Source organism: Ochotona curzoniae, unplaced genomic scaffold, assembly GCF_017591425.1.
Source record: "Ochotona curzoniae isolate NIBS_2020 unplaced genomic scaffold, NIBS_Ocur_1.0 scaffold_2476, whole genome shotgun sequence".
NCBI lineage: Eukaryota > Metazoa > Chordata > Mammalia > Lagomorpha > Ochotonidae > Ochotona > Ochotona curzoniae.
Window position 1 is genome coordinate 20,824,681 of NW_024467095.1, and position 26,245 is coordinate 20,850,925.

The 26,245-nt window shown below is 50.8% G+C and overlaps 1 protein-coding gene across 1 annotated transcript; it reads left to right on the forward strand.

The window, feature by feature from the left end:
- Positions 1–25,937, forward strand: ZNF777 (zinc finger protein 777). The gene is made up of 6 exons (XM_041001900.1): positions 1–128; positions 3,797–4,657; positions 5,573–5,699; positions 8,221–8,334; positions 20,666–20,917; positions 24,556–25,937. The coding sequence occupies exons 1-6, from the start codon at positions 12–14 to the stop codon at positions 25,710–25,712; spliced, it is 2,628 nt and encodes an 875-aa protein (XP_040857834.1). The 5' UTR covers positions 1–11; the 3' UTR covers positions 25,713–25,937.
- Positions 25,938–26,245: the final 308 nt, after the last annotated feature.

A 26,245-nucleotide genomic window follows, 5' to 3' on the forward strand; every position in this document is an offset into this window, starting at 1 on the left:
AGCACAGGGCCATGGCCGAGGCGGCCCCGGCTCCGGTGAGGGCGGCCCGCGCGCGCACGGACGCGCGGCCCCGGGCCCCCGGGGACGGCCTGCGTGTCCCGGGCTCGGCGTCCCGGCCTGGGGTCTCGGTAAGGGACAGAAAACGCTGCGACGTTGGCGGGGGAGGGGGCGCTCTGGAAGGGCTCGCGCGCTTCTGAACGCGGGGCGGGGAGGCGGGGGCTGCCGGCCGGGTCCGGGCCGAGACTCGGCCGCCGTCCGTGCGAGGCTGCGCGGACTCCGGGCCCGGTATACACGCGGCCCCGAGGTGGGGCGCCCGGCGGCGGCGGCAGCGGCGGCGCGCTCGCTCCCTGCGGTGCCGGCACTGCGTCCGTCGGGGTGGCCGCCGGCACGTTTTCCGCAGAGCTCGGTCCCGCCGAGCCTCTTCGACTCGGGCGCGGCGCTAATGCGCCTCTCCCATTTCGCGGAACGGAGACACTGAGGTACTGGTACCTGGAGGGATCTGCCCTACTTGCCCCCAAGGTCATGTAGCGAGTCATCGGAGACGTGGTGCCCGCGGCCCCATAGAGGCCTGCTTGGCTGCGGGCCTGGACGGGGCGGGGACGGCTCTGGCGGTGGCCTCCCCTGGTGGTGATAGGGTAGGGGGCTGGCGCAGCCGGGAGGTGGACGCGGCCCGTCGGGGGAGGCGGATGAGGATGCGGGACGGCTCCCAGCCTAGAGCGCAGTGGAGAGCAGCGGACATCTCCAGTCGGGCATCGTCTCCCTCCCCCCACCCCCACCCCAGCCTGTCCCCACCCCAGCCTGTGTATCTAGAGGGTTCAGGGCCAAACTGTGGGTGTTATGACGGCTGGGGTCTGGGGAGGGAGAGTCTGACAGCTTGGGGGAGGAGAAGAGAGGGCTGGTGTCGTTGGTGTGGGCTCCCCATTGGGCCAGCCTGAAAAATCGGCCTTCAAATCGGCTTGCATACCTGTTCTTTGAGGTGCCCTGGCTTCTGAGGACGAGGGTGAGGGTGGCTGCAGGGGAGTCAGTTTCCTGTTTGGCGTTAAGAGGGGAGGTGGCGTCCTTGCCTTTCTAAAAAGCCTCCTAGTTCTTAGAAAATAAGGATAATAAAGTTGAAACTCTCAGGAAAATAAAATAAAAGCTGAGATGTGCACATGCCTCCCTGGGGCTTAGGTTTCGGGCACCCTTTTGAATGGTCTGTGGTTCTGAATGAACCGCACTGAGTCCTACAAGACAATGGCACAGCTTCCTTAATAAGTTAGATGCATGTGGTTCTTTATGTTTCTACTAACATAGTATGAGTCTTAGAGGTCACTGTCAAGATATGATTCACTGGGGAGGTTTTTGTTTGTGTGTTTTAGAAGACTGTCAACCCCAAGCCAGCAGTTTGAGAATCTTTTTATTCATTTTAGAGACGTGTGTAGCCTAGGGTAAGATCAAACCATGCGTATTGAGACTGATGACATTATAGCAGGGGACTTTAATTTGGGGAAAGGAAGAGGGACAAACCCTTTGGCCCCTGGTCTCTCTCCAGTCCTCCCAATCTTGAAATGTGAAGACGCAGTCTAATACTAAGAAGCAAAGAAGTTGGATTTTCCTTTAGGCAACATTGGGTTGGTAAATTTGTGTTGCTCTGTTGCTGGCTTTTCGTACTATGGTATGTTTTGTTTTGTTTTTTTTCATTGATTTCTCCTTACTGGGGAGACTAACCGAGACCCAGGGATTGTTTTTCCCCCTTCTTCCTACTCATTCCTACTCATTCCTTCTACCTAAACGTTTGCCCTCATTTGCCTGTGAGGAAGAGCTGGGACGTACCTGTTGTGTTACATGACAGGTAACTCGCTTATCTATCCAAGGGGGCCATCCAGTCTTACATTGGCCTGTTGGGAAGCAGTTTAGGTGTATATGAGCATGCAGGTTTAGGAGTCAAGTGAATTCATTGAACATGTTTGCCCAGCTCTGGGTGATCTCCCAACGTGGGCATTCCAGAGGTATCAAAGATTGAGAGCATGCCCGTACCAGCTGCCCCCAGTGGCAGGTGGACCTGGAGGCAGCCTGCAAGCTGTGGAGCCAGGCTGTTGTGGGATGTGGGGTGGGTTCCTCAGCCTGTCCTGACCTCAGGGTCTTCAAAGGTTGAGTGTGGGTAGTAATTCTGGTAGTACCTATTTTGCAGATTTGTATGAGGATTAAATGAGGTAATCCTTCCAAATGCTTATTGTAGTTCCTGGCAAATAATAAATGCCGAATAATTGTTAACCATTCCCAGCTAATTAGTTCTTGTATCACAGAGCTATTGGTTCACATACTTCTTCCAAATCCTTTCGCTGTTGAGTGTTTCATCCTCTGCTTTGCAAGTGTGCTGTCTTGAACAAATAATAGGAAGGGGGCGATGGATGCTATGACGTCGGTCTAGAGGAGCCTTTGGTGGACCATTACAGAAACCTCGTCAGAGACCCTAAGGCTACTTTTTGTAACTCAACAATGCATTCAGTGGAAGTTACTGAGTACAGTCCTGGGATATGCCAGTTTTCAAATAAATGAAAATTTTAATTACTTTAAGGATCTTTTATATAAAGAGCGCAGTAATTGAGCAGATTCTTGAAAGGAAGATGATGAGGAAATGACAGCAAGGGATACGTGGCAAAATCACATTTTTTTCCTGATAAAGTTGTTGATTGTCTGGCTAGGTGAACCCAGAACCGGTCACTCACGCAGTGTGGCCTCAGCTCCCTGATGTTTCAGGAATTCCGTCTGCATGGATGGGGCAGGATGGGAACAGGGAGACTGAGAGTCGTTGGAATTCCAAAAAGAAAACTGAAGCTTCGTTTTGGGTTCCAGACCCCACTAATCTTGATAGAGGTCTTAACACTATTGCGTGTTCTGTCCTGCCAGGCCTCCTCCCTTCCTCATTTTCCCACCTCAGGAACCACAGAGAGGAAGCCAGCCAGCCCGAGAAGCTGCCGCAGTGACCGCTTGCGAAGGGCTCGCCTGCCCCAGCGTCTCGGTCCCTCTTCTCTCTGCTTAGAGCAGAAGAAGCCCGTGCGGCATCCACGGGAGGAACTGGGCACCAGTGCACATAAGATGCTTTCCAAGGCAAACAGACCGTAGAAGTTCTGTGAGACAGTTCGGCTCTTATCAAAGAGTAGCTGTCTGGGAAACTGAAAATAATTTTGTGTCCTCACTCTTGGGTAAAGTGAGAGAAGGAGCCCAGGGTGCCGTGCCTGCCTAGTAACGCCGATGCAAGCAACAGGGGCTGGGTGTCAAGTCCATGTGGGAGTTAACTCAGTTGACAACACTGGCTTCCAACCAGTGATCGTCCCCCATCCCTTCCTCTTGCTAGGTGTTGGGGGATAGCATCAATGCATGGCATTTTCAAAATTTTGCTGTGTCATTTCTCAAAATGTTATACTCAGTGTTGTAACGACGGAGTGAGAATAGCCTGTGCCCAAGAGACATATTATTGTTGTTTTATGGACAAGGACACTGCGAACGGAGAGGTCCGATAACCAGGCCAGCTGGTGCAGGTCGCTGTAGGTCAGGTGGAAAGCCAAGTTCTCAAGTTGGTTCCCTTTTTCCTCTCCCAGCTAGGCACTAGCTCCATGAAAGACACAGCCATTGTCTATTTCTTGATCGTAATTGACATATAAGTCAACGGTCAGTGATTTCAAGAAGAGACTCATGCTGGCCAAGTGTATCTCACCACTCCCCAAATGGGGGTCATGTGGGCACTTGCTTTAAGAGTTGTTTCTGTCAGTTGCAGGCCGTGCCTTCAATCCCGACTTTCCTCTCTCAAACACAGGCCCAGCAGCTGGACATGGAGAAGCAACGCTCGTCCCCACTGTCATTCCCCAGTCTGCCACCAGAAGAACCTCTACGTCAGGCCCCTGCTGGACTCTCCCGAGAAACACTGTTCCAATCCCGCCTTCTCCCCCCGAAAGAAACCCCGCCTTTGTCTCCCACTGTCACCCGGCAAGGTGCCCTACCCCAGACTTCCGGTGTTGCCAAGCAAGAGACTTCTGGCCGGATACCACCTGTTCACCAGAAGGGACCTGCACTCCTGTGCCCTGCCACGTCTGAGCATGAGCCTCCCCTGCAGGGGTCCCTGGCTGCCCAGGACGAGACCCAGTATCCTCCCCCAGCTGCCACGGAGCAGGACATCTCCCTGCTGTCTCACTCCACTCACCATTCAGAAGCCCCTCTCTCCTCCCCTGAAGCTCCTGAGAAAGACCACCTGACACTCTCCCCGACAGCCCCCGAGACTGACATGGACCCTCTGCTGCACAGCCCAGCTTCCCAAAAGGACGCCCCCTTCCAGCTCTCTTCAGCAGCCCAGAAGGAGCAGCCACTGCCCACAGCGGAGATCACCCGCTTGGCCGTGTGGGCTGCCGTCCAAGCGGTCGAGAGAAAACTGGAGGCCCAGGCCATGAGGCTGCTGACCCTGGAGGGCCGGACAGGGACGAACGAAAAGAAGATAGCCGACTGTGAGAAGACAGCTGTGGAGTTTGCAAACCACCTGGAGAGCAAGTGGGTCGTCCTGGGCACACTGCTGCAGGAGTACGGGCTGCTGCAGCGGCGCCTGGAGAACATGGAGAACCTGCTCAAAAACAGAAACTTCTGGATCCTGAGGCTGCCCCCAGGCAGCAATGGAGAAGTTCCCAAGGTGAGTCTGCCCCAGCTGGGGCTTCTCCGAGGGCGACCTGAATTGCAGTGTGACTAAGGAGTTGGGTTTAATGTGAATGAAGGGGAAAGTAATGGCTCGGAGGTTGGGGGAGGGAAGAGTGGTGATGCTGAGCTGCCGGTCCGTCCTTGCCTCATTGAGAGCAGGCTGCACCCAGAGCGTGTCCTTCTGACCGGAGCCGGGGCTGGTACAGAAGTGGCCCGGCAAGAAGGAAGGGTTGGTTTGAAGGGTGTTGGGCAGAGTCATCCAGTGACATCCGAGGGTAAGAAGGCCAGACAGAGGCAGGTAAGAGTGAAGGTGAGGAATGTTGCCATCGGGGTAGAGGGAGGGAGAACCGGGGTTAAGTGTGACAGGCATTCGTTCTGCCCTGTTAGCTCACTCAGGAGCCATGTTGATGCCAGGAAAACCAATTTACAAAAGGATCCCAAGATAACCTAGAGCAGGGTTAGGTTTCCGCAGTATTTTCCAGGAGGTTCAAAAAGGGCTTGAGTCCGGACGAATTTTCTTGGTGTTTTTTTTTGTGTCACTGTCCCCTTCCACAGCCTTACATAAGGCCAAAATGCCGTGGTCTCAAGGTTAGCATGGCTCATATCCTACTGGGGAGTCCCCGGAAACACTGATAGTGTAGGTTCTCGAGGAGGGAGAGGAGGTGGGAGTCTGCATTTCCAGCACATTCTCTGTTGGTGCTGTGGCTGTTGGTCAGCACGGCCAACTTTAGAGTCATCTTGACAGAAGGGACACGGACCAAACCAAACGAATCTGACAAGAGAGACTACAGGAACTGTGTGTTGGTTCCTTTCTCCCTCCAGCCCTGGGAAGGAGCTGTCTGGCCTGCGGGCTGCAGCCTGGGGCTGGGGTGGCGTCCTGTTGGCCTGAGCTGAGCCAGTTGTGTTTCAGGTCCCTGTGACATTCGATGACGTCGCTGTCCATTTCTCGGAGCAAGAGTGGGGAAACCTGTCCGAGTGGCAGAAGGAGCTCTACAAGAACGTGATGAGGGGCAACTACGAATCTCTAGTCTCCATGGGTAAGACCAGGGCCTCACGGGCCTCTCGGGGAGCAATGCATCGGGAAACTTGGGGAGTCCAAAGCCCAGACGGGCCAGTGGTGGTTAACAAGGGCAGCGGAAGCGCAGGGAGCGTGACGTTAACTTGCCCTCGCCTGCCCACGTGTGTCAGGACGGCATAGGCCGGACCAGCTATACAGCAAGGCTGCACTCCGTGGAGTGTCCGTGAGGGCAGGCATGGGAGTGAACCCAGACTCACCTGTCTATACTCTCGCACCTCGAGAGCGTTGTCCCCAGGGTAGGAAAAGAGAACAGAAGCCACACACACGCGCCGAGTGCTTCCTGTGGCCAGCTCTGTGAATGCCATCACCTGTCCTCCCAGCCCCGCTGTCCAGGAGCCAGAGCTGGCAGTGCCGTCAGGCGTCCACGGCTCACGGCCATTAGGCCCTTGGCCCTGTCATTGACGGCAGAGGTTAAGGGCTCACCCTGGTCCTCGCCAGCAAGTCACAGTCCCACTGCAGACCTGTCTTACCCCAAGTTCACGTGTGCTTGTTGTCAGGGAGAATAATTAAAGTTAAAACCTGGAGAAGTGCACTGGACTTTTTAAAATATCTGTTTCTCTGATTTGAGCATTTTACAAAACGTTCAGGTTTGAAGAACGCTGCTATTGTACAGAGCTTCAGGTTTGGATAAATGGTTAATTTTACATATACCTTTTTCAGAGGATAAATTTTCCGCTTCTTAAAATGAGTTTTTCTTTTCAAAATCTATACCTGATGATGAAAATTCAGCATCCCAGACTTAATAAAGAGCAGCCTCCACCAACTTCCCAGAGGGAGCCACTCAAACTGTGGCCACCCTTCCCCTCCTTTCCCGTGCATGTGCTGATACAGGCACGATGCATGCCCTGGTGCATGCACAGTGCCCATGACACAGGGACCCTTCGCTGGTCTGACCTTACAGTGAGCTGTGCTCTGCCTTCCCCACCAGCACACTCGCGCCTCCATGGGAAGACCACAAAGCCTGGCGGGGGAACTGGCCGTCTCACTCATGCCCAGCAGGCTGCTTGTGGTCTGGCTGTGGTCCCACAGTGTCGCATTCGGCGTCCCAGTGTGCATGGGCCCTGCCCAGGCTGCTCTACTCGGGCGGGTTTTGGGAGGTGGGGGTGCACGTGTGCAGTTCTGTGCCTCCCGCCCAGGAGCCTCTGGAGGGCCCTTCTGGGACAGTGCCATTTTTCCAGAAGCCTGGCCCAAGTGGAGAGAGAGTCTTCTGTCTTAACTAGGTGCCTTTTTAATAGATTAAATAATTAGGTGTATCTTTTTTCTTTCTTTTTAAATACTTCTTTCTTTGATGATTGATGAACTTCTGCATTTTTTTACATTATTGCCCCTTTGTATGTCTTTTATAAGCTGGATGTTCACATCCCTGCTTTTCTGTGATCTATTAGTGGAATTCTCTATGTATAATCATGGATATATATAAATTTAGCCCTCTGCCACATCTATCACCATATGATACTAATATGCCTGTATGTTTGTAAATATTGTCTCCAGATTTCTTCATTTTTTTAAAAGATTTAATTAAGGCATATTTACAGAGAGAAGGAGGTGCAGAGAGGAAGATCTTCCATCTGCTGGTTCACTCCCCAAGTGGCCGCAACAGGCAAAGCTGAGCTTATCCAAAGCCGGGAGTCGGGAGCCAGGAGCTTCCTCCAGGTCTCCCATGTGCGCGCAGCAGGGTCCCAAGGCTTTGGGACATCTATTGCTTTTGCAGGCTGCAGCAGGGAGCTGGATGGGAAGTGGAACAGCTGGGACACAAACTAGAGCCCATACAAGATCCTGGCGAATGTAAGACTAGGATTTAGCCACTGAGCTGGGTCCCAGATCTCTTTGTTTTTAAATTTCCCAAAACTTCTTTTTTTGATGGCCAAAACTTTTTTTAATGTATGAATACCTATCAATGTTTTGTTTTATGGCTTTTAGATTTTTATATATGATTTTATATATTTGGAAGGTAGAGAAACAGAGAGAGGGAGAAAGACATCTTTCCATCTGCTGGTTCATTTCCCAAATGGCTGCAATGGCTAGGGCTGATCCAGATCAAAGCAGGAGCCTGGAACTCCATCCAGGTGTCCCGTGTGAGTGACAAAGACCTATAGTTAGTCCACCTTCCACTTGCTGCTTTCCTAGGCATACCAGCGGTGAGCTGCATTGGAAGCTGAGCAGCTGGACCTCAAACCAGCGCCCGCATGGCAGCAGCCCAGCCCACTATACCACAGTGTCGGCACTATGACTTTTTCGATTTCATCAGGATGCATGATTTACTTTATATACTTTCATGTAGTCAACATGAAAACCTGGGCAGGAATCTGCAACCTGTCAGCTGCATCAGTTCCTCCTCCTGCCGACCCTGCTCCTGTGGCACCACAGGGGCCCTGAGGAACAAGACTGCACGTATGAGCACTTGTTTCCTAACACTGCTGGATCCCAGCAGAAGGGCCACCTCATCCCACAGTGTATTTTATTTCCTTCCTTCTGCCCAGACTATGCAATATCCAAACCAGACCTCATGTCACAGATGGAGCGCGGGGAGAGGCCAACCGTGCAGGAGCAGGAAGACTCCGAGGAGGGCGAGACGCCTACAGATCCCAGTACTGGTGAGTAACAGGCGGCACTGAGCCTGACATTCCAGATCTTTCTTTATTTAAGGAGGCCCCAGTGTGGGCCTTCTCGATTTGAGGTAGACCTGAAGCTGTATGCTAGCAAGCACTGTGTAGGAGGGAGCCCTGCCAGTATGGCGACCCGTTGGGGGGCTCTCCGTGTTCACCAACGGCACAAGTTGGTGAAGAACAGGAATCTGTTGGAGGTCATCATCCAGGAGATGGCTGTTTGCTGCTTCGTTTGAGTTGGAATACAGTGACAGAGATCTTTCCTGTCATTGTTCACTCCCTGAATGGCCACAATGACCAGTGCAGGGCCAACCTAAAGCCAGGTCAGGAGCTGCGTCGCCGTCTCCAACATAGGTAGCAGTGACCCAAGTACTTGAACTGTCTTCTGCTGCCTTCCCAGGCACATTAACAGGGAGCTGGATTGGCAGTGGAACAGCCGGGTCTTGAACCAAACACTGCATATATATGGGATGCCATTGCTGCAGGCGGTGGCTTAACTTGCTGCTCCACAGCAGTGGCACCTCAGGATTTGACATGACCAAGTGTCACCTCATTCTTTGCAGGAAATAAATCCAGAAGTGGCAAGGCAGCCATTCTTCTCAGAGTCCTAGTGCTCCCAGCTCCCTGTGCTTTCCAGAAAAGGATAGAGCTGGGCAGTAGAAAGATAAGGGACAGCTTTGGACTTTACCAGAAACATCCTGCGGCACACAATTCTAGCAAGCCAGTGTCCGGATGAAGCAGTTGATGGGGCCAGCAGAGGTGCAGCAGGCATGGCTCAGCAGGGGCCATGAAGCGGAGGACAGGCCTGGTGTCGGGCTGCCTGTGTCTGAATGCAGCTCCTTGACTTATCAGCAGTGCTGGAGGCATTTTGGAGCTGCAGGTTCCTCATCTATAGAATAGGACGGACACTGATACCCAACTGCAAGGCCTGGCATGGCGACGGGCACGTACGAGTGGCCCAGCGCATAGCCGAGCTGTAATCAGCATGCCTGGGCCATCACCCTCTCCCAGTCGCTGGCCCAGCAGCTTGTACACATGGACTGCAGGTGCTTTGATGGTGCTGCAGCTAGTTTTCAGAGCCCCTGCTTCGGAACCCACTGTGGACTTGTATCATTTGTCATGATGGTCCTCAGGGGAAGCACTGCCTCGTCCTGAGTGGGCACATTGTGGCATGTGAAGACACCAAGTGTGGTTGGGGATCAACCACTCCTGGAAAGGAGGTGCCGGCAGTCAGGGCTTGTTCTAAAATCACTGTTGTGTATTCAGGGACCTGCAGACTGACTCCCTGGCAGTGTTTAGGAACACTGAGTTACGAGGGAAGGTGAATTACAGGGCAGATAGAAGCCTGTGAAAGTAGACGTGGTGCCATGACTCAGAGCAACCCCATGTCAGGACTTCCTGGGGGACTTGCTAGATTTTAAAATCAAAGGAAATGCTGATCCTGAATTTTTGGTCCTGACAGACAAAATAGATGCGCTTAATTTACATTTTATTTATTTATTTATTTATTTATTTATTTAACTGCATTTATTTTGAAAAAGGCAAAAACGGAAAACGGCCACATCTGTTGGTTGATCCCCCAGATGCCCACAACAGCTGGGACGGGCCAGGCTGAAGCCAGGAGCTGCGGACCTCACATTTGGTCTCAGCCAAAAGGCCGAGAAGCAGTAGGCACTGGGTGTGGGTGACAGAGACCAAGCATTGGTGCCATCACCTGTGGCCTATTAGCAGGAAGTTGGAATTGGGAGGCCGATGGAATTGGAGTCCAGGTGCTCACCTGTAGGATGCAGATGTCTTACCCACTAGGTCAAACACTGCCCCAAAAGATGAATTTAAAAGTAGATGAGGACAAAGAGTTGAGGACGAAGTATGTTGAGGAACAGAATGATCTTTCGGTTGGAGGAGCGTCAGGCTGTACCTTCTAGGGTTTTCGTGGCAACATCCCAAGAGGGAAGAGAGAAACCTATGTAGAAGACTTCAAACCTTGAAGATTTGGAGAGGTGGTTTATGATCCCCAAATCCTGAAATGTGTGTCCTCCCCGAAGGGTCTGTGGTCCAGGTTCTGCCCTCGTATCCTCTCACAGAAAGGCCAGGGCGGGAACGAGCCTCAGTCTCCTTCCCCTGGTTTTCACTCCCTCATCACAGGTGGGCCTCCCTCGGAGTGCCTCAGAATCGGAACGTAAATGACCCCAGCCCAACCTACCCTAAAACTGTTCTGGCAGATTTGCATCCATAGTCTGAGCTCCTGCCGAGAGAAGCCTCCCAGAGGCTTCCTTGTGTGAGCAAGCTGTGCCATTAGTTCCAGTAACTGTTCCCAACCCCTTGGAGCCTGCAACTGGAGGTGGACAGGGGAGGACCTAGGAACCACTCCTGCACAAAGCAGGCCTTCCCACCCATGCTAGCCAAGTCTGTGATACTGCGCATGTCAGGGCCTTCAACATGCCCCGGTGCCTTAGTGCATCTTCTTCCTTAGCCTTATGGTAGCAAAACCAGACCCAAGGGTATGCTACCAGGGGAAAAGTCTAATCAGAGTTCCAAATATACCAGACATGACAATTTTTAAAAACAGGCTAAGTGAATTCATTCAATAAGCTACCATTTAGTAATTTGGCTCCTCAAGGGCAAAGAGATCCAAAAGACAACTCAGTTATCAACTGTTTCCAAAACAGTCTGAATCTGCAGGGTGCTCAGGGAGGCCCGGAGAAGCCAGCTGCAGTGTGTCCCTAGCAAACTAGCAGAGGATAAGGTGAGCTGGAGGGGTGCCGAAGTCTACGCCAACACGCTTTGTTGCTCGGACTATCTACACAGTTTTCGTTAATTTAGAAGGCAGTATGATGTCCAAATGTACTTTTAAATAATGATTTATTTATTTCTTTGAAAGAGTTACAGAGGAGGGAGAGATAGAGCTCTTTCATCCACTGGTTCACTCCCCACATGGCCATAGTGGTCAGGGCAGAGTCATGCCAAAGCTGGGAGCTTCATCCTGGCCTCCCGTGTGGGTTCATTCAAGAGGCCCAGACACTTGGGCTGTATCTTCTGCTGCTTTTCCCAGGCGCATTAGCAGGAAGTGGACCAGGACTTGGGATGCTGGAGTTACAGGCCACAATGCCAGCCCTTAAAATATGTTTTTAAGTATTTCAAATGTTGGTGTGCACTCTTAACTAATCATTTTTTGTCAAGAGTTTTCAGCATAGAAAAGGTTCCAAAACAGCCAGGATGCCAAAGGTGCCTCTTGTTACGATAGATGATTATGTAGCCACAAAAATCCTATAGAGGAGGGGTTTGGACAGCCAGCGTGTTTCACTTGCGAGTTCATCAGATGAACTTGTAGCAGATGCTGTATCAAGAACCATGAGCTGCACAGGCTCTTGCCCTCTGGCTTTGTTGAAGTTCATGTTAATGTTTGCGGCCTTATTAGTCGGCTCTTCATCCCAGTAACTAAAAGTTCTTAGGAAGGAAGGTTTATTTTTATTTTTTTAAGATATATTTTGTTTTTATTGGAAAGTCAGATATACAGAGAGAAGAGACAGAGGAAGATCTTCTGTCCATTGATTCACACCCCAAGTGGCCACAACAGTCAGAGCTGAGCCAATCCAAAGCCAAGAATCTGGAGCCTCTTCTGGGTCTCCCACGTGGGTTCAGGTTCTCAAGGCCTTGGGCCGCCCTCGACTGCTTTCCCAGGCCACAGGCAGGGAGCTGAATGGGAAACGGGGCTGCCAGGATTAGAATCAGCACCCATATGGGATCCTGGGGCATGTAACGCGAGGACTTTAGCCATTAGGCTACAGCGCTGAGCCCAGGAAAGTTTATTTACAGTTTACAATCTCATGGTACAGGGTCAGTGTCTTCACCCTTAACACATTCAGTCTTAAAACTTCAGAGTTTCAATGTCTCCTTGTGTTTGAGCCAACCAGACCTTACCTGAATCATCACAGTCATCAACAAACCTCCCGCTTACCCGCCCCTCCACCTGACCCTCCCACCACCACCTACCTGAGCCCAAGATATCAGAAAAGGCCCCTGGGGACAGGGTTCTCTGTGCAACCCTGAAGAGCACAGGGACTAATTATAGGGACAAAAAAAAAAAAAAGCTAGCAGGGCTTCTTTGGGGGTTGTTTTTGTCTTACAGATAGGAGACCTTGGCATAGCTCGGGATGAAAAATGGCTATTTGTAAGATAGTTTATCGGTAGGCCAAGAAGGACTTTGTGATTGTGGGGTATGGAATGAGCATACATGTGTTCCTGAGCTTGGGGGCAAGAACTCTCAGGCCACTGGCTTAAGTCACCGAGAAAGGGCAAGATGAGGTATGAGTTTGGAGAAACACGTGAATTTGGTTTTGAACGCGTGGAGTCTGAGATCCCTATGATACAGTCAGGGAGAGCGTACTGAAAAAGAGCTGAATACGGACTCCTGGGGTTCCTGAAAGTGGCCTTCGGCTGTGGGCTTTGGTGAGTGGACACCCTTGGTCTGCCGAGGGAGAAGAGAGGACAGCCGTGCCCTTCAGAGCCTGGACATGTGGAGCAGATGTGAGGATCTGGGGTGTGTTGGTTGGTGGCCCAGATGTTAGACGTCCCAGGTGCTCTCATGTGCAGCCAGGGATGAAAGCTGCTGTTGTAAGATTTGGGAAATGACGGTACCAGTAGAATCAAAGGAAACAGCTCACAGGGAGGTTTTAGGAAACTGGAGCAGGGTCGCATCGGGTGTCCTGAGCAGTGAGTATCCACAAGAGGGAGAGCGGTGAGCCACGTGGGATTCTGCTGTGGCTTAGTGACACAGAGGCTGGGTCGTGGCCCTGGGTAAGCACCCGTGGCCTCAGCAAGAAAAGCGTCGGTGGCAGAGTGGAGGAGGAGGCAGATGGGCTTGGTGGGGCGCAAGAGCAGTGAGAAAGCAGGGACCACCCCACTAACTGTTGTTTCCAAAGCGTCAGCTGTGAGTGGGGAGTAAAAACAGAGTGGTGGAAAGGCGTGTTGCTCGCTCATTGTGGGGCTAATCCAGTGGACTGGGAAGGTTAACATTGCAGAAGTGAGACGTGTGAGTATAACATGAAGTCAGCAGTGTTGAACCGCACATAGGGGCAGTCACGGCGGAGTGGGTTAAGCCCCCTCTCCTGGTAGTCAGTGCCTGTTCGAGTTCTGGAGGTTCCACTTCCAGTCCAGCACCCTGCTGTGTGTCCAGGAAGGCTGCAGAGGATGGATGCATGTGGCAGACAGTAATGGCGTTCCTGGCCTGGTCCAGCCCCACCAGCCCTGGCTGTTGTTACACTTGAGGTGTGAAGCAGCAGAAGGAAGATCTCTTTTTGTGTCTGTCTCTGTCTCCCTCTCTCTGTCATTCTACCTTTCAAATACATAAATAATTAAACTTTTATTTTTAAAGGAAAAAACTGAATGGAAATATACCACAATAATTGTGTTTCATGATTTCATAGGATTTTCTGACATGAGCAGATATTTCTTTATAATTCAATAAAAATTTCTTTTCTAAGATTTATATTTCATTTTTATTTGAAAGGTAAAGATACAGAGAAAGACAGCAAGAAACAGATCTTCCATCCATTGGTTCACTCCCCACCTGGGCTGGTCTGAAGCCACGAACCAGGAGCTTCTACCAGGTCTCCCATGCAGGTACAGGGTCCCAAGGCTTTGGGCCATCCTCTGCTGCTTTCCCAGGCCACAAGCAGGGAGCTGGATGGGAAGCAGGGCTGCCGGGATTAGAACCGGCACCCATATGGGATGTCAGCACTGCAGCCAGAGGATTAGGGTGCTAAGTCACTGCACCGGTCCCAAGACATTTTTAAAATACATGATGAAGAACTGAGTTAAAGATGATAGATTGAACATGTGGTAACTTCTATTCCCTCAAGTCATTTTAAGATAAGAGTAAGTTTTTTTTTTTTAAAAAAGAATGGACAACGTTGCAGGGGCAACCAAGTTTTAGAAGCCTGAAAGCAGACGGATGAGTGACTGCTAATCTAAAAAGCTGGATCTCAAATTGGTGTGGGGGGTAAGCTAGGAAGAAACCGACTTATACTCCCACTTCCGCTCAAATCTCAGAGCTAGTGAGGCCAGGGACTGTGAGCCTCAGGGGGTTGGGGGTCAGCATGAAGCTAGCCCAGAAACACCTCCCCAGGCCTGTGGCTGCTGTCTGCCTCTTGCCAGCCATGCTGCGCCCACAGAGAGTGAGAAAGGGGTCTGGGCACACGCGAGCTGGCAGAGTTGAGGATGAGAACCACGTTCAGGAGAGCAGCACCTCGAGACTTGCCGTCCAAATGATGAGATCGTCCGCTTTCCCTCAGCTTGGCTCCGAAAGTCACGCTGCCATCCGGGATGAAGTTGCTGGGACAGAGTAGTCAAAGAATGGCAGGTAGCACTCTTAGAACCAGCCCAAGAAGGTCCCTGGTGCAGTGACCTGGCCAAGGCGCAGAAGGGCCTCGGTTAGGAAGCCCTGCCCAGAAATGCCGGGATGCCAGTTCGCTTCCCAGAGTGTCATTTGCAACGCTACCAAGAGCTACAAGATGTTAGGGGAAGACAGATAAATCAGGAAAACCAGAAAAAGTCAACTTATAGAGAGGGAAAATATATAAACATGCTTATGTATAAAATCCTTAAGCATAAGGATCAAACATATATGTCATATATATACATATATATATATATTTTTTTTTTTTTTAAAGAAAGCATATGGGGCTTTCTTTTTTATGGCATGGCACATGAAGCCATCTCCTGCAATGCTGGCTTGAGTCCCAGCTGCTCCACTTCTGATCCAGCGCCCTGCTGATACACCTGGGAAATCAGCAGAAGATGGCCCAAGTTCTTGGGCCCCTGTATCCATGTGGGAGACACTGATAAGGTTCTGGGCTCCTCACTTCAACCGGGCCCAGCCCCGGGCACAGTGGACATTTGGGAAATGAACCAGTCTATGAAATAACTCTTTTTCTGTCTCTCCCTCTATGTTGCTTCTAGCTCTACCTTTTAAATAAATTTTAAGAATAAACTCTGGAATATTAAATATATAAACGGTCATGTTTTTAAAACATCACTAACAGTGTTAGGAGACAAACTTGAGAAAACGCTCCAAAATATAAAAGAAAGGAAATAGAGAAGAATAAAGAAACTGGTGGATGGAAGTCCAACATGTAGAAAATAGGAGGATCAGAAAAACAGTGAGAATGAATGGAAATTGTCAGATAATAATCTAGTTCCCAAGAAAGAATTCCAGGCATAATCTTCCAGCATCAGGCAGCGTGTCACCTGCCTGGAAGAACGGGTGAAATCAGTCCATACTTTAAACACTATGGCACAGACTCCATCCCTGACGCAGTGCTGCCACGAGAGATCCCCACAGCATCCCAGCAGGAAGCAGGCATTGGCATGGCTCCAGACTGCCCGGCAGCATCAGGATCTGGAGGGCGCTAGAGCAACGCCTCCGGAATTCTACAAGGAAGTATTCTCTAAGATAGGATTTGCAATCTGGCCAAGCCATTTTGACTGAGAGTGAAAATGAGACCTTTTGAGGTCCACACACACCGTTTCTCAAACTGGGCGCGGGGCTGTGCCTACAGGCGAAAGTAAACCTAGAGTCAGAGCCTGGGGGTCTGCAAGAGAGTGGGAGAGACCCCTGACAGAGTGAGCCAGGACACAGCTGTCAGCCCTGGCTTGGCCAGTCAAGGCAGATTCCAGAAGGTTCCTTCAGCTAGATAGAACTGACAGATACCCTCTCTGCATGTTTGAAAAGGAGAGTTACCTAGTGGGGTCGGGCCCAAGCTTGAAACTGAGTTCATGGCAGTTCATATTGTGTTAAAGCAGGAGAAAAAAAGATGAGGAGCTCCAGAGAAAACAGGAAAGTCTACAGCCATAGAAGAGTGATTACAAACGCGGTGTGGTTCTATTATGAATAACACTCATGTTATCTAGCAATGCGACTGCTTAGTCTAACACCGATTCAACTGCAGTTACATCGAAACTATATTGGCAGGACCAGGGATGTCCAAGATCTGTCCAACCCTCTGCCCCAGGTTCATGCCTAAGATAAAAAGAGATGAAAAATCATACAAAAACAGCAGCCATAAGAGGTGGGTAAGCCATGTTGCTGCTTTGGTTAGCGCTGGTAGGAAAGGTTAAGCTGTCAACATGATTTTTTATTTCAAAAAGAAAAAAAATGCAGAGTGTGTGAAAGTGCCATGTTATTCTCAAACTAGAAGTTTACTCCTTTCAATTTCACTTGAATGGTGTCTCTCTCTCTCCTATGGCCTTAATTATATGAATAATATGTAAATAGATTCACATTGTGTATTATTTGGCAAATAGCCCTTTTGCATGATTTATCTTCGACATCTTTACATGTCAGTATATAATCTTGTTCTAATAGCAGACTGTATTATGCTATGTATTGATTTCATAATTTATTTAAATATTCTTCCATTGATGTGTATGTGGGTTATTCAAAAGCTGTTGTGCTTCAGTAAAAGTTCCTCATGAATAGAACGTTATACACGTATCCAATTTAGAGATTTATTTGAAATGCAGAATGACAAAAGGAAGAGACAGAGAAAGAAATCTTCATTCCCCAGGTAACCCCCCCAAATGGCTCCAATGTCCAGGGCTGGACAAGGCTATGGCCAGGGGGCTAGATCTCCTATGTGGGTGCCAGGAGCCCAAGGACCTGGGGCAGCGTGCACTGCCTTCCCAGGAAACTGAATCGAAAATAGAGTAGCTGGGGACATAAACCAGTGCTCTGACAGAAGACACCAGCGTCACAAGCAGTTAACTTAACCATTGTGCCACAACAGTGGCCCCCAAAATATTTTTAGGAATGTTTTCTATGAACATATCAAAAGATATGTTCAATTTAAATATTTAATAGGTGCTGACAAAAACCCCTCAAAATCACTAGAAACGTAAGTAGCCTTCATCCACATAGCCATGCCAGTAGCAGGTATTATTTATTTTTCTGGGTTTTTTTTGGTTTTTTGTTTTTGTTTCTGTTTTTTGGTTTTTGCCAAAGTGACAGGTACCACAACAATATTTTTATGTTTTCTTCAACTTTCTATAATGGTGATATTGGCTATTTTTTCAGACTTATATTGATTACTAGCATTTGCATGTCTTATTCTGTAATTTATCTTTTTTCCATTATTTTAGATTATTTTGATTTATAAAAACTTTTTTTTTTTTTACAGAAAAGTAGGTAAGACTTATTTCCACATTGTTTTTTTTCCCTGTATCTGAGGTAAAGGGAAAGATAAAGGGAGAAGCCCCACCCAGCCTCCCACCCATCCCAGGTCCCTGTTGTAGGGCATGCTCCGACGGTCCTGCTCAAGTGGTTTTGATAGTTCAGCAGTTATGAATTGCTGCCAATCTCGCCACTCCAAGCACGATGAAATCTCTCCAGAATCCACTGGCTGACATAATCCACCTTAGAGTCTCCGTTTGCCCAGTTTTTCACTGTCAACATTATGGCTAATTTGTAAAAACTTTTTTAAAATTTATTTTTATTGGGAAGGCAAATTTGCAGAGAAGGAGAGACAGAGAGGAAGATCCTCTGTCCGATGATTCACTCCCCAAGTGCCGCAGTGGCCAGAGCTGAGCTGATCTGAAGCTAGGAGCCAGGAGCTTCTTCTGGATCTCCCACACAGGTGCAGGGTCCCAAGGCTTTGGGCCGTCCTCGACTGCTTTCTCAGGCCACAAGCAGAGAGCTGGATGGGAAGTGGAGCAGCTGGGACATGAACATTAGCAGCGAGCTGCAATAGTGGCACCAGGACCCCACAGCGGGAAGCAGGTGTTTCAAGCAGTGTAGCTGTGCTAAACTACTACGCCAAATGCGCACCTCCTATTATTATTATTATTATTATTATTATTTAGTTGGAGAACAAATTCCCAATCACAAATGAAACGCAGTTGTCGGTACTCTTGAAAGTTGTTTGGGGTGAGGACGATTTTGGCGGGAAGCACTGGCTTCCATGCTGCACAGTCAGGCGCCTGTCTGGAGGGGAAGCAGCTGAGTGTGTGGAGGGAAGCTGAGCAGCACTTGCGGTTCCGAGGGGCACAGTTGGATTCGGTTGAGGTTGGAGAGGGATCTTGAGGTAGGAACAGGTGATGAAGGCATTGGTCTGCAAGCTGGGGTGACCAGGCTCTGGATAGGACGGGGGGCTCTCTATGAAGAACAGCATTGGTGGTTTTCAGGGTTCAGTTTCAAGGTTCTCAGCCCGTCTGTTGTTCAGCCAAAAGCCTACCACCCCTTGACATGAGGCTCTTCGTTCCCTTATCTTTCCCACTATCTTTAAAATAGAAAAAGGCACCTCTTGCCCATCTCTCCATTATTAGGAGCGTCTGTCCAAGGGACAAGACCCTCGAGTCGGCAGGGAGAGGATACAGAATGCCAGGGTGTGTGTCCAGGGGTCCACAGCAGATGCTTTTGCGAGTTAGGTTCTTTTCAGTATTTAGCTACTAGGTCATTAAAAGTGATTTTTTGTGATATCAGCCATGTGATTTTTTAAAAAAGATTTGTTATTTTATGTTTATTGGAAAGTCGGATACACAGAGAGACGCAGAGAGAGAGAGGAAGATCTCCTGTCCACTGATTCACCACCAAGCAGCCACAAAGGCCAGAGGAGTTGTACCAATCCGAAGCCAGGAGCCAGAAACTTCTTCCCGGTTTCCCACACAGGTGCAGGGTCCTAAGACTTTGGGCCGTCCCCCACTGCCTTCCCAGTCACAAGCAGGGAGCTGGATGGGAAGCGGGGCCACTGGGATATGAACCGGCGCCCAAATGGGATCCTGGTGAGGAGGACCTCAGCCACCAGGCTACCGTACAGAGCCCAATAAATAAACCTTTAAAAAAAAAATAAAGGCAGGACAGCTGGCCCCTCGCTAGTCTCTCACTTTCTGTCCCCCTCACAGTCCGTCTCTCTCTTGCCCACACTCCCACCGTGATGCCCTGTAATGTGTGCTGATGCAGTCAGAAGGCCCTTACAAACACCGGGACACACTCTGGGACCGCCTAACCTGGGAGCTACATAAACCTTTTTTCTTTTTGGAGTACCTAGCTGGAAGTGTCCTGTTACAGCGACACCAGTCATCACACACTGCTGCCCGACTTCCACCCTAGTCTCAGCAGCCGCGCTCCTGTTCCCTCCCCGTCCACCTAAACCCTCCCCTGTTTGCTTTGCCTTCCCAGGCCTTCTCCCTGCCGCTGGACTCCCCGACTCGTCTCTTCCCTCTCCGTGTGCTAAGTCAGCAGGCTGCCTCCAGAAGCGTGGCTTTCCTTGACTTCACTAACTCCTGAAAATACTTTGCTTGCCTTTTCCCTAAGCCCAGTTTTTTTTTTTTTTTTTTTTTTTTTGGAAAACCATGAACATCTCCCTTGTACCTTTTAAACTAAATGCATAAAGGGCATCAGTAACGGTAAAAGCTGTGACGCCTGGAGTATTGTAAATATTGATATTTTGGAGCAAACTCTTCCATCTTCCTTTAAGGTCACCAGTGGCATCTAAGCTCCCTGGCAATTTTAAACCCACCGTTACTCACTTAAAACAGTCACAGACAAGTTCTTCTTTGGTTGCTGGAATTTTAATGTCATTCCTTTTCACCACCTTGAATTTCAATTTCCATTCCCACTTTGCCCACAGAATGTTATCCTAATAGAACATATTTTCATGCTTAGAAGTCCCTTACTGATTATCTCATCTGCCACCATGCCACCAAAAATGTGTACATATAGTGAAAGTTTAAATTTGCTTTCATTTCTAATAAACCACAGGGCGGCAAGTGTTCGTTTTTTCTCCTGGCCTAAGCTACACTTAGTGACTGCCCCTATGGAATGAAAAACAATTATCCAAGATTAAGGAGAAACACGAATTTTCCCCCAATTAGTTCTCTTATCAGGCACTAAATACATATTCTTATAGTAGAATGAAGACAGAATTCAGAATCAATTCTATTCTTCTTCAGCTTTATAAAGGCAAACATTGGGAAACCTCATTTACATCCATGCATAGATTGCCACTTGATTCTCTAAACTTTTTCTGAATTATATACCCTTTAAAAAAATCACATGGGGCCCAGCACGGTAGCCTCCCGGCTAAGGTGGGCTCGGATCCCATATGGGAGCTGGTTCTAAGAAGATCTTCTTCTCTCTGTCTCTCTTCCTCTCATCTACTTGACGTTGACTCCAGTTTTCACTGTTGTTCAAGGCTACGGAGAGTCCAGAAGACCGTGTCCACTCAGCACCCACTTGCTATGGTAACTCCCGTTAAACGCAGCTCCTAGGGCTGTGGACTCTGGGCAGCCGGCCTGAGCCTGTTCTCTTCTCCCCCGCTCTCAGCACACGATGGCATCGTGATTAAGATCGAAGTGCAGACCAACGACGAGGACCCCGAGAGCCTGGAGACGCCGGAGCCCCTGACGGGACAAGTAGAGGAACACGGCTTTCCGGACTCGGAGCTGGGGGACCCCTGCGGGGAGCAGCCGGACCTGGACATGGCAGAGCAGGAGAACACGCTGGAGGAGTCCACAGAAGGCTCGGGCGAGTTCAGCGAGCTCAAGCAGATGCTGGTGCAGCAGAGAAACTGTGCAGGTACTCTGCGAGCTGGGGAGGCAGGGAGCGGCTGCCACCGGGGCCCTGCCTCCCGGGCAGGCTCTGCCTGGATGGAGACATACTGGGAGACAGCCCTAAGTGTGGGCCTGGCGTGGGTTTGCTGTCCACTGAATGAAGCTTCTCTGAGACTTTATATCTATATCTGAGTTAAGCAAGAAGTTGTTACAGGCAAAGACTTGTTTAGATAGGACTCAAAAGGGATCTTGGAGATGAGCCATCCAGCCTTCTCATGCTGCCAGCAGAGAAAGTCAGGGAGGTCGTCCAAAGTCACACAGATGGTGGCAAAGCCAGAGTCATTGATCATCTCGGGCCTTCCTGGACGCCTCAGCAAACCTGTAGGCTTCAATCCCCCAGAGTATGTTTATCTTTGTTTTTGATTTTTAAGATTTATTTATCTGTATTGGAAAGGCAGTTTTACAAAGACAGAAAGGTCTTCCGTCCACTGGCTGACTCCCTTAGTGCTGATCTGAAGCCAGGAGCTTCTTTCCAGTCTCCACGCAGGTGCGGGGTCCCAAGGCTTTGGGCCGTCCTCCACCTCTTTCCCAGACCACAAGTAGGGAGCTGGAAGGGAAGTGGAGCAGCTGGGACACAAACTGGCATCCATGTGTGATCCCGGCGGTTGCAAGGCGAGGATTTAGCCACTATGCTACCGTGCTGGGCCTGAGGGCATGTTTTTAACAGTGACCACCGTCCTGTCCTTCTGTGACAGCCGATGTTTGTGCCTGGTTGTGAAGCCACAATGTCACCATTCAGGTCGCTGTGGCTCCCTGCGGGTGCTGGACCAGAGAGAACTCACGGCACCCATGTTTAGTGACTGAAAGCGTGGTGCTGCACTGTCCCCGTGGCCCTGGGAAAACCCACACTCAGTGTCTTGTGTGTGTCTCACGTACACTCCAGGCTTAGGTCACACAGATTGTACTGGGAGATTTTTCTACTATGTATTTATTTACTTTAAAGACAGAGTTACACGGAGAAAGGAGCAGGAAGCGATCTCCCATCTTTCGTAGTTTGCTCCCCATGTGGCTGCAGTGGCCAGGACCGGGCTGGGCAGGGCTGAAGTCAGAAGCTTCATCCGGGTCTCCCACATAGGCGGTAGGGACCAGAACACTTCCTGCTGCTTTCCTAGGCATATCAATAGGGAACTGGATTGAAAGTGGAGCAGCTGCAACTCAAAATGATTCCCAAATGGGATGTTGGCCTAACCACTATGCCGCAACGCCAGCCCCCTTACTCCATTTTGTTGTTGTTGTTCAAGATTTATTTTATTTTTATTGCAAAGTCAGATATACAGAGAGGAGAAGAGACAGAAAGGAAGATCTTTTGTCCGTTGATTCACTCCCCAAGCTGCCACAACAGCTGGAGCTGAGCCCATCCGAAGCCAGGAACCAGGAGCCTCTTCCCAGTCTCCCACGTGGGTCCCCAGGCTTTAGGCCATCCTTGACTGCTTTCCCAGGCCACAGGCAGGGAGCTGGATGGGAAGTGGGGCTGCTGGGATTAGAAGCAGTGCCCATATGGGATCCTGGCACGTTCAAGGCGAGGACTTCAGCCGCTAGGCTACCACACCAGGCCCCCTACTCAGGTTTTTTGTTTGTTTGTTTGTTTTTTATTCCCCTACTCAGTTTTACAACTATATTAATAAAATGAATCTGAACTTTTCTTGAATTATCTTCATCTAGTTTTGGAAATAGTAGATCATTAACTTACCAAATGCGTAGGGCAGCTTTTGTTTTTTATTCTGCATTCTGAAAAATTTGGTAGAACTCTGGGTTTTGTTGTTGTTTTGTTCATGGGTGAATCTTTAACCACATATTTTCATATTACTGATTATACTTAGATGAATCCACATCTGTAGGTTTAGGGTTGTAAAAGTATTTAATTTCTTTTATCTATAGATTATTTCTCTATCATTTGCCTTTCTTCCTTTAATGTTTCAGACATCAACCTTGGTCTAAATCCTGAAATTTTTTTTAAGATCTTTCTTTCTTTCTTTCTTTCTTTCTCTCTTTCTTTCTTTCTTTCTTTCTTTCTTTCTTTCTTTCTTTCTTTCAGTTGGAAAGTCAGATGTAGAGAGACAGAGGAGGAGAGACAGAGGAAGATCTTAAGTCCCACGTGGCTGGTCGGAGCACTGGTTCTAGTAGAACCTTGGGAAAGTGAGCAAGAGTGGGTGGAATTGAGATGTGATTTTTAGGACCAAAGACTTCGTTTTTACCATGCTTGATGCTGCATGTGTGGACGGCAGAGGGGACAGCACAACCCTTAAATGCAAGGAAGTCTCCTGGAGCGTTGTGGCACAGTCAGCCACTACACATAGAACTCTCCCATTCGCCGTGCTCGAGGAGTGGCCCGCCACATCCATGACGCCTGGGAGGCTTCAAAGAGGCATCAGAACTGCATATTCTCTAGAACTTACGTGCTCAGGGGCCACTGTATGTCTTGACATGGTCTAGGTCCTGCAGAGTCAGGCGAGAGAGTGGAGAGTTGGGGACACCAGGGACATCCATGCCTGGTGTGCTTAGACCTGCACCCCAGAGCTGCGAGGGAGACAGGGAGAACCCACCTGAGCTTGGTGGATAGGACTGTGCATGAGCTACGCCAGGCGAGGCCTGTTCTAAAGTTGGGGTGTGTGTTGTGGGGAACTCAGCAGGGGCAGACTGCTGCCATGTGGGGTCTTCGAGGAAGACCAGGGCAGGGAGGTAGCCAGGTAAAGACGTGGCAGGAAAGCTCTCCAAGCAGACTCAGCATAGCAGGCCAGTCTGGGTGAGCCAGAGCAGAGAGGGTGAGGCCTGTGGGTAAGGATGCAGCAGAAGGGACTGAGTACTTCATGAGCCGAGACCCCTTGATCCAGCTGCTACAACCCCATGCTGAAACAGCCCACACAGTCAAGGGGCATTAATTACTCCAGGATTCAGCGTGTTTTGCGCTATGCCAGTTTGGGGCACAGCTGGAGATGGGTGCTCTCCTCCCAGCCCAGATCGGCTGCCTTCCTCCTGCTAGGTTCCAGTCTACCAGCAGCTTGCTGCCAAGACGAGCCAGAACCAGGCTTCCCCAGCTCCCTTTGCAGTAAATTCCCAGATGGGTCTCCAGTGTGACCCATATTGGGTCCGTCTCTTTCCTGAACCAAACCCTGAGGCCAGCCACCCCCAAACCCCCATCCCGTACAGCTCTTGCTGAGCAGTACAGGAGCCGGGGTCAATGATATCTATGTGCCATTTGTTGGTTGTGGGAGCTGGCCCCTGGATCTCTGCCTGCTTGGTCTGTGTGGGAGGTCACAGGCACCCAGCTCACCATGTTCCCAGGGGAACCTGGAGGATGAGGAGTTGTACCTGACCTATGACGTGACTGGAGGGTAGATAGACATGCCTTCCAGCCAATTACAGTGGGAGGCCCATCGGGAGACGCCTGCTTGCCTTCCCCTTTCTTGGTCTGTAAGTTTGTGCTTGCATTACAGTAAATGGACATGCTTGATCACATTGTCCGCGATGCTTCTTACTGCTGAAGAATACCGGCTTCACCCCCTCAGTGGTTTAGGGGCCCGAGAGTCGGTGAAGGTGCAACCACTTACACCCCCTTGCTCTGAGCAGTGGCTAATGTCCCTTCTCTCTCTGTCCCTGGAACAGAAGGCATTGTGATCAAGACTGAGGAACAGGAAGAGGAGGAGGAAGAGGAGGAGGAGGACGAGCTCCCCCAGCACCTCCAGTCCCTGGGCCAGCTGTCGGGAAGATACGACGCCAGCCTGTATCAGACCCCGCTGCCTGGGGAGATGTCCCCAGAAGGCGAGGAGAGCCCCCCGCCCCTGCCGCTGGGCAACCCCGCAGTGAAGAGGCTGGCGCCTTCGGTGCGTGGCGAGCGGCACCACAATGACAACCGCGGGTCATCGAGTCAGCAGCAGCGGAACCGGCGCGGAGAGCGGCCCTTCACGTGCATGGAGTGCGGCAAGAGCTTCCGGCTCAAGATCAACCTCATCATCCACCAGCGCAACCACATCAAGGAGGGGCCCTACGAGTGCGCCGAGTGCGAGATCAGCTTCCGGCACAAGCAGCAGCTCACGCTGCACCAGCGCATCCACCGCGTGCGCGGGGGCTACGGCTCGCCCGAGCGCGGGCCCTCCTTCAACCCCAAGCACGCGCTCAAGCCGCGCCCCAAGTCGCCCAGCTCCGTCAGCGGCGGTGGCGGCCCCAAGCCCTACAAGTGCGCCGAGTGCGACAGCAGCTTCAGCCACAAGTCGAGCCTGACCAAGCACCAGATCACTCACACGGGCGAGCGGCCCTACACGTGCCCAGAGTGCAAGAAGAGCTTCCGCCTCCACATCAGCCTGGTGATCCACCAGCGTGTGCACGCCGGAAAGCACGAGGTCTCCTTCATCTGCAGCCTGTGCGGCAAGAGCTTCAGCCGCCCGTCGCACCTGCTGCGCCACCAGCGGACTCACACGGGCGAGCGGCCCTTCAAGTGCCCCGAGTGCGAGAAAAGCTTCAGCGAGAAGTCCAAGCTCACCAACCACTGCCGGGTGCACTCGCGCGAGAGGCCGCACGCCTGTCCGGAGTGCGGCAAGAGCTTCATCCGCAAGCATCACCTGCTGGAGCACCGGCGCATCCACACGGGCGAGCGGCCCTACCACTGCGCCGAGTGCGGCAAGCGCTTCACGCAGAAGCACCACCTCTTGGAGCACCAACGCGCGCACACGGGCGAGCGGCCCTACCCCTGTACGCACTGCGCCAAGTGCTTCCGCTACAAGCAGTCGCTCAAGTACCACCTGCGGACCCACACGGGCGAGTGAGCCAGCGCCCCGCCGCCGCCACCCAGCGGCCAGGTGCGTGTGCCCGGGCCCCCGTCTCGGACACTGGAGAGCGTGTGCCGGGCCCTGACCCAGCTGGCGGAGGCGGGGCGCCCTGGAGTCTTGCTGTGAGCCCCCCACCCTCCTTTCATCCCTTCTCCCAAGGACCTGGAGGTAGTGACACCAGGTCGCTTGCTGCCGTGTTTCCCCCGGGGGCTCCAGGGGCGGGGGGGAGAGTGAGGTGGGGGGGTCTGGGGAACCCCCCCTTCAGGCTGTTCATTTCCTTGACAATAAAATGGATGAAGTCAATCAGCACGGGGCAGTGATTTGGCCGCCGGCCAGTCGGAGGGGCGGTGCAGGACCTCTTAGTTGGGCATAGAACTTTATAATTACCTTTTGGATACTGTGGTTCTATTTGATAATAATAGAGTAATTTTTAAAAGACGAGCGTTTCCTGTTTGCCATTTTTGTTTGGTGTTGAGGGGAAGGGGTTGAGAGGTGACCCTCCCCCGGGTGGGCCGTGTGCCTAGGTTACT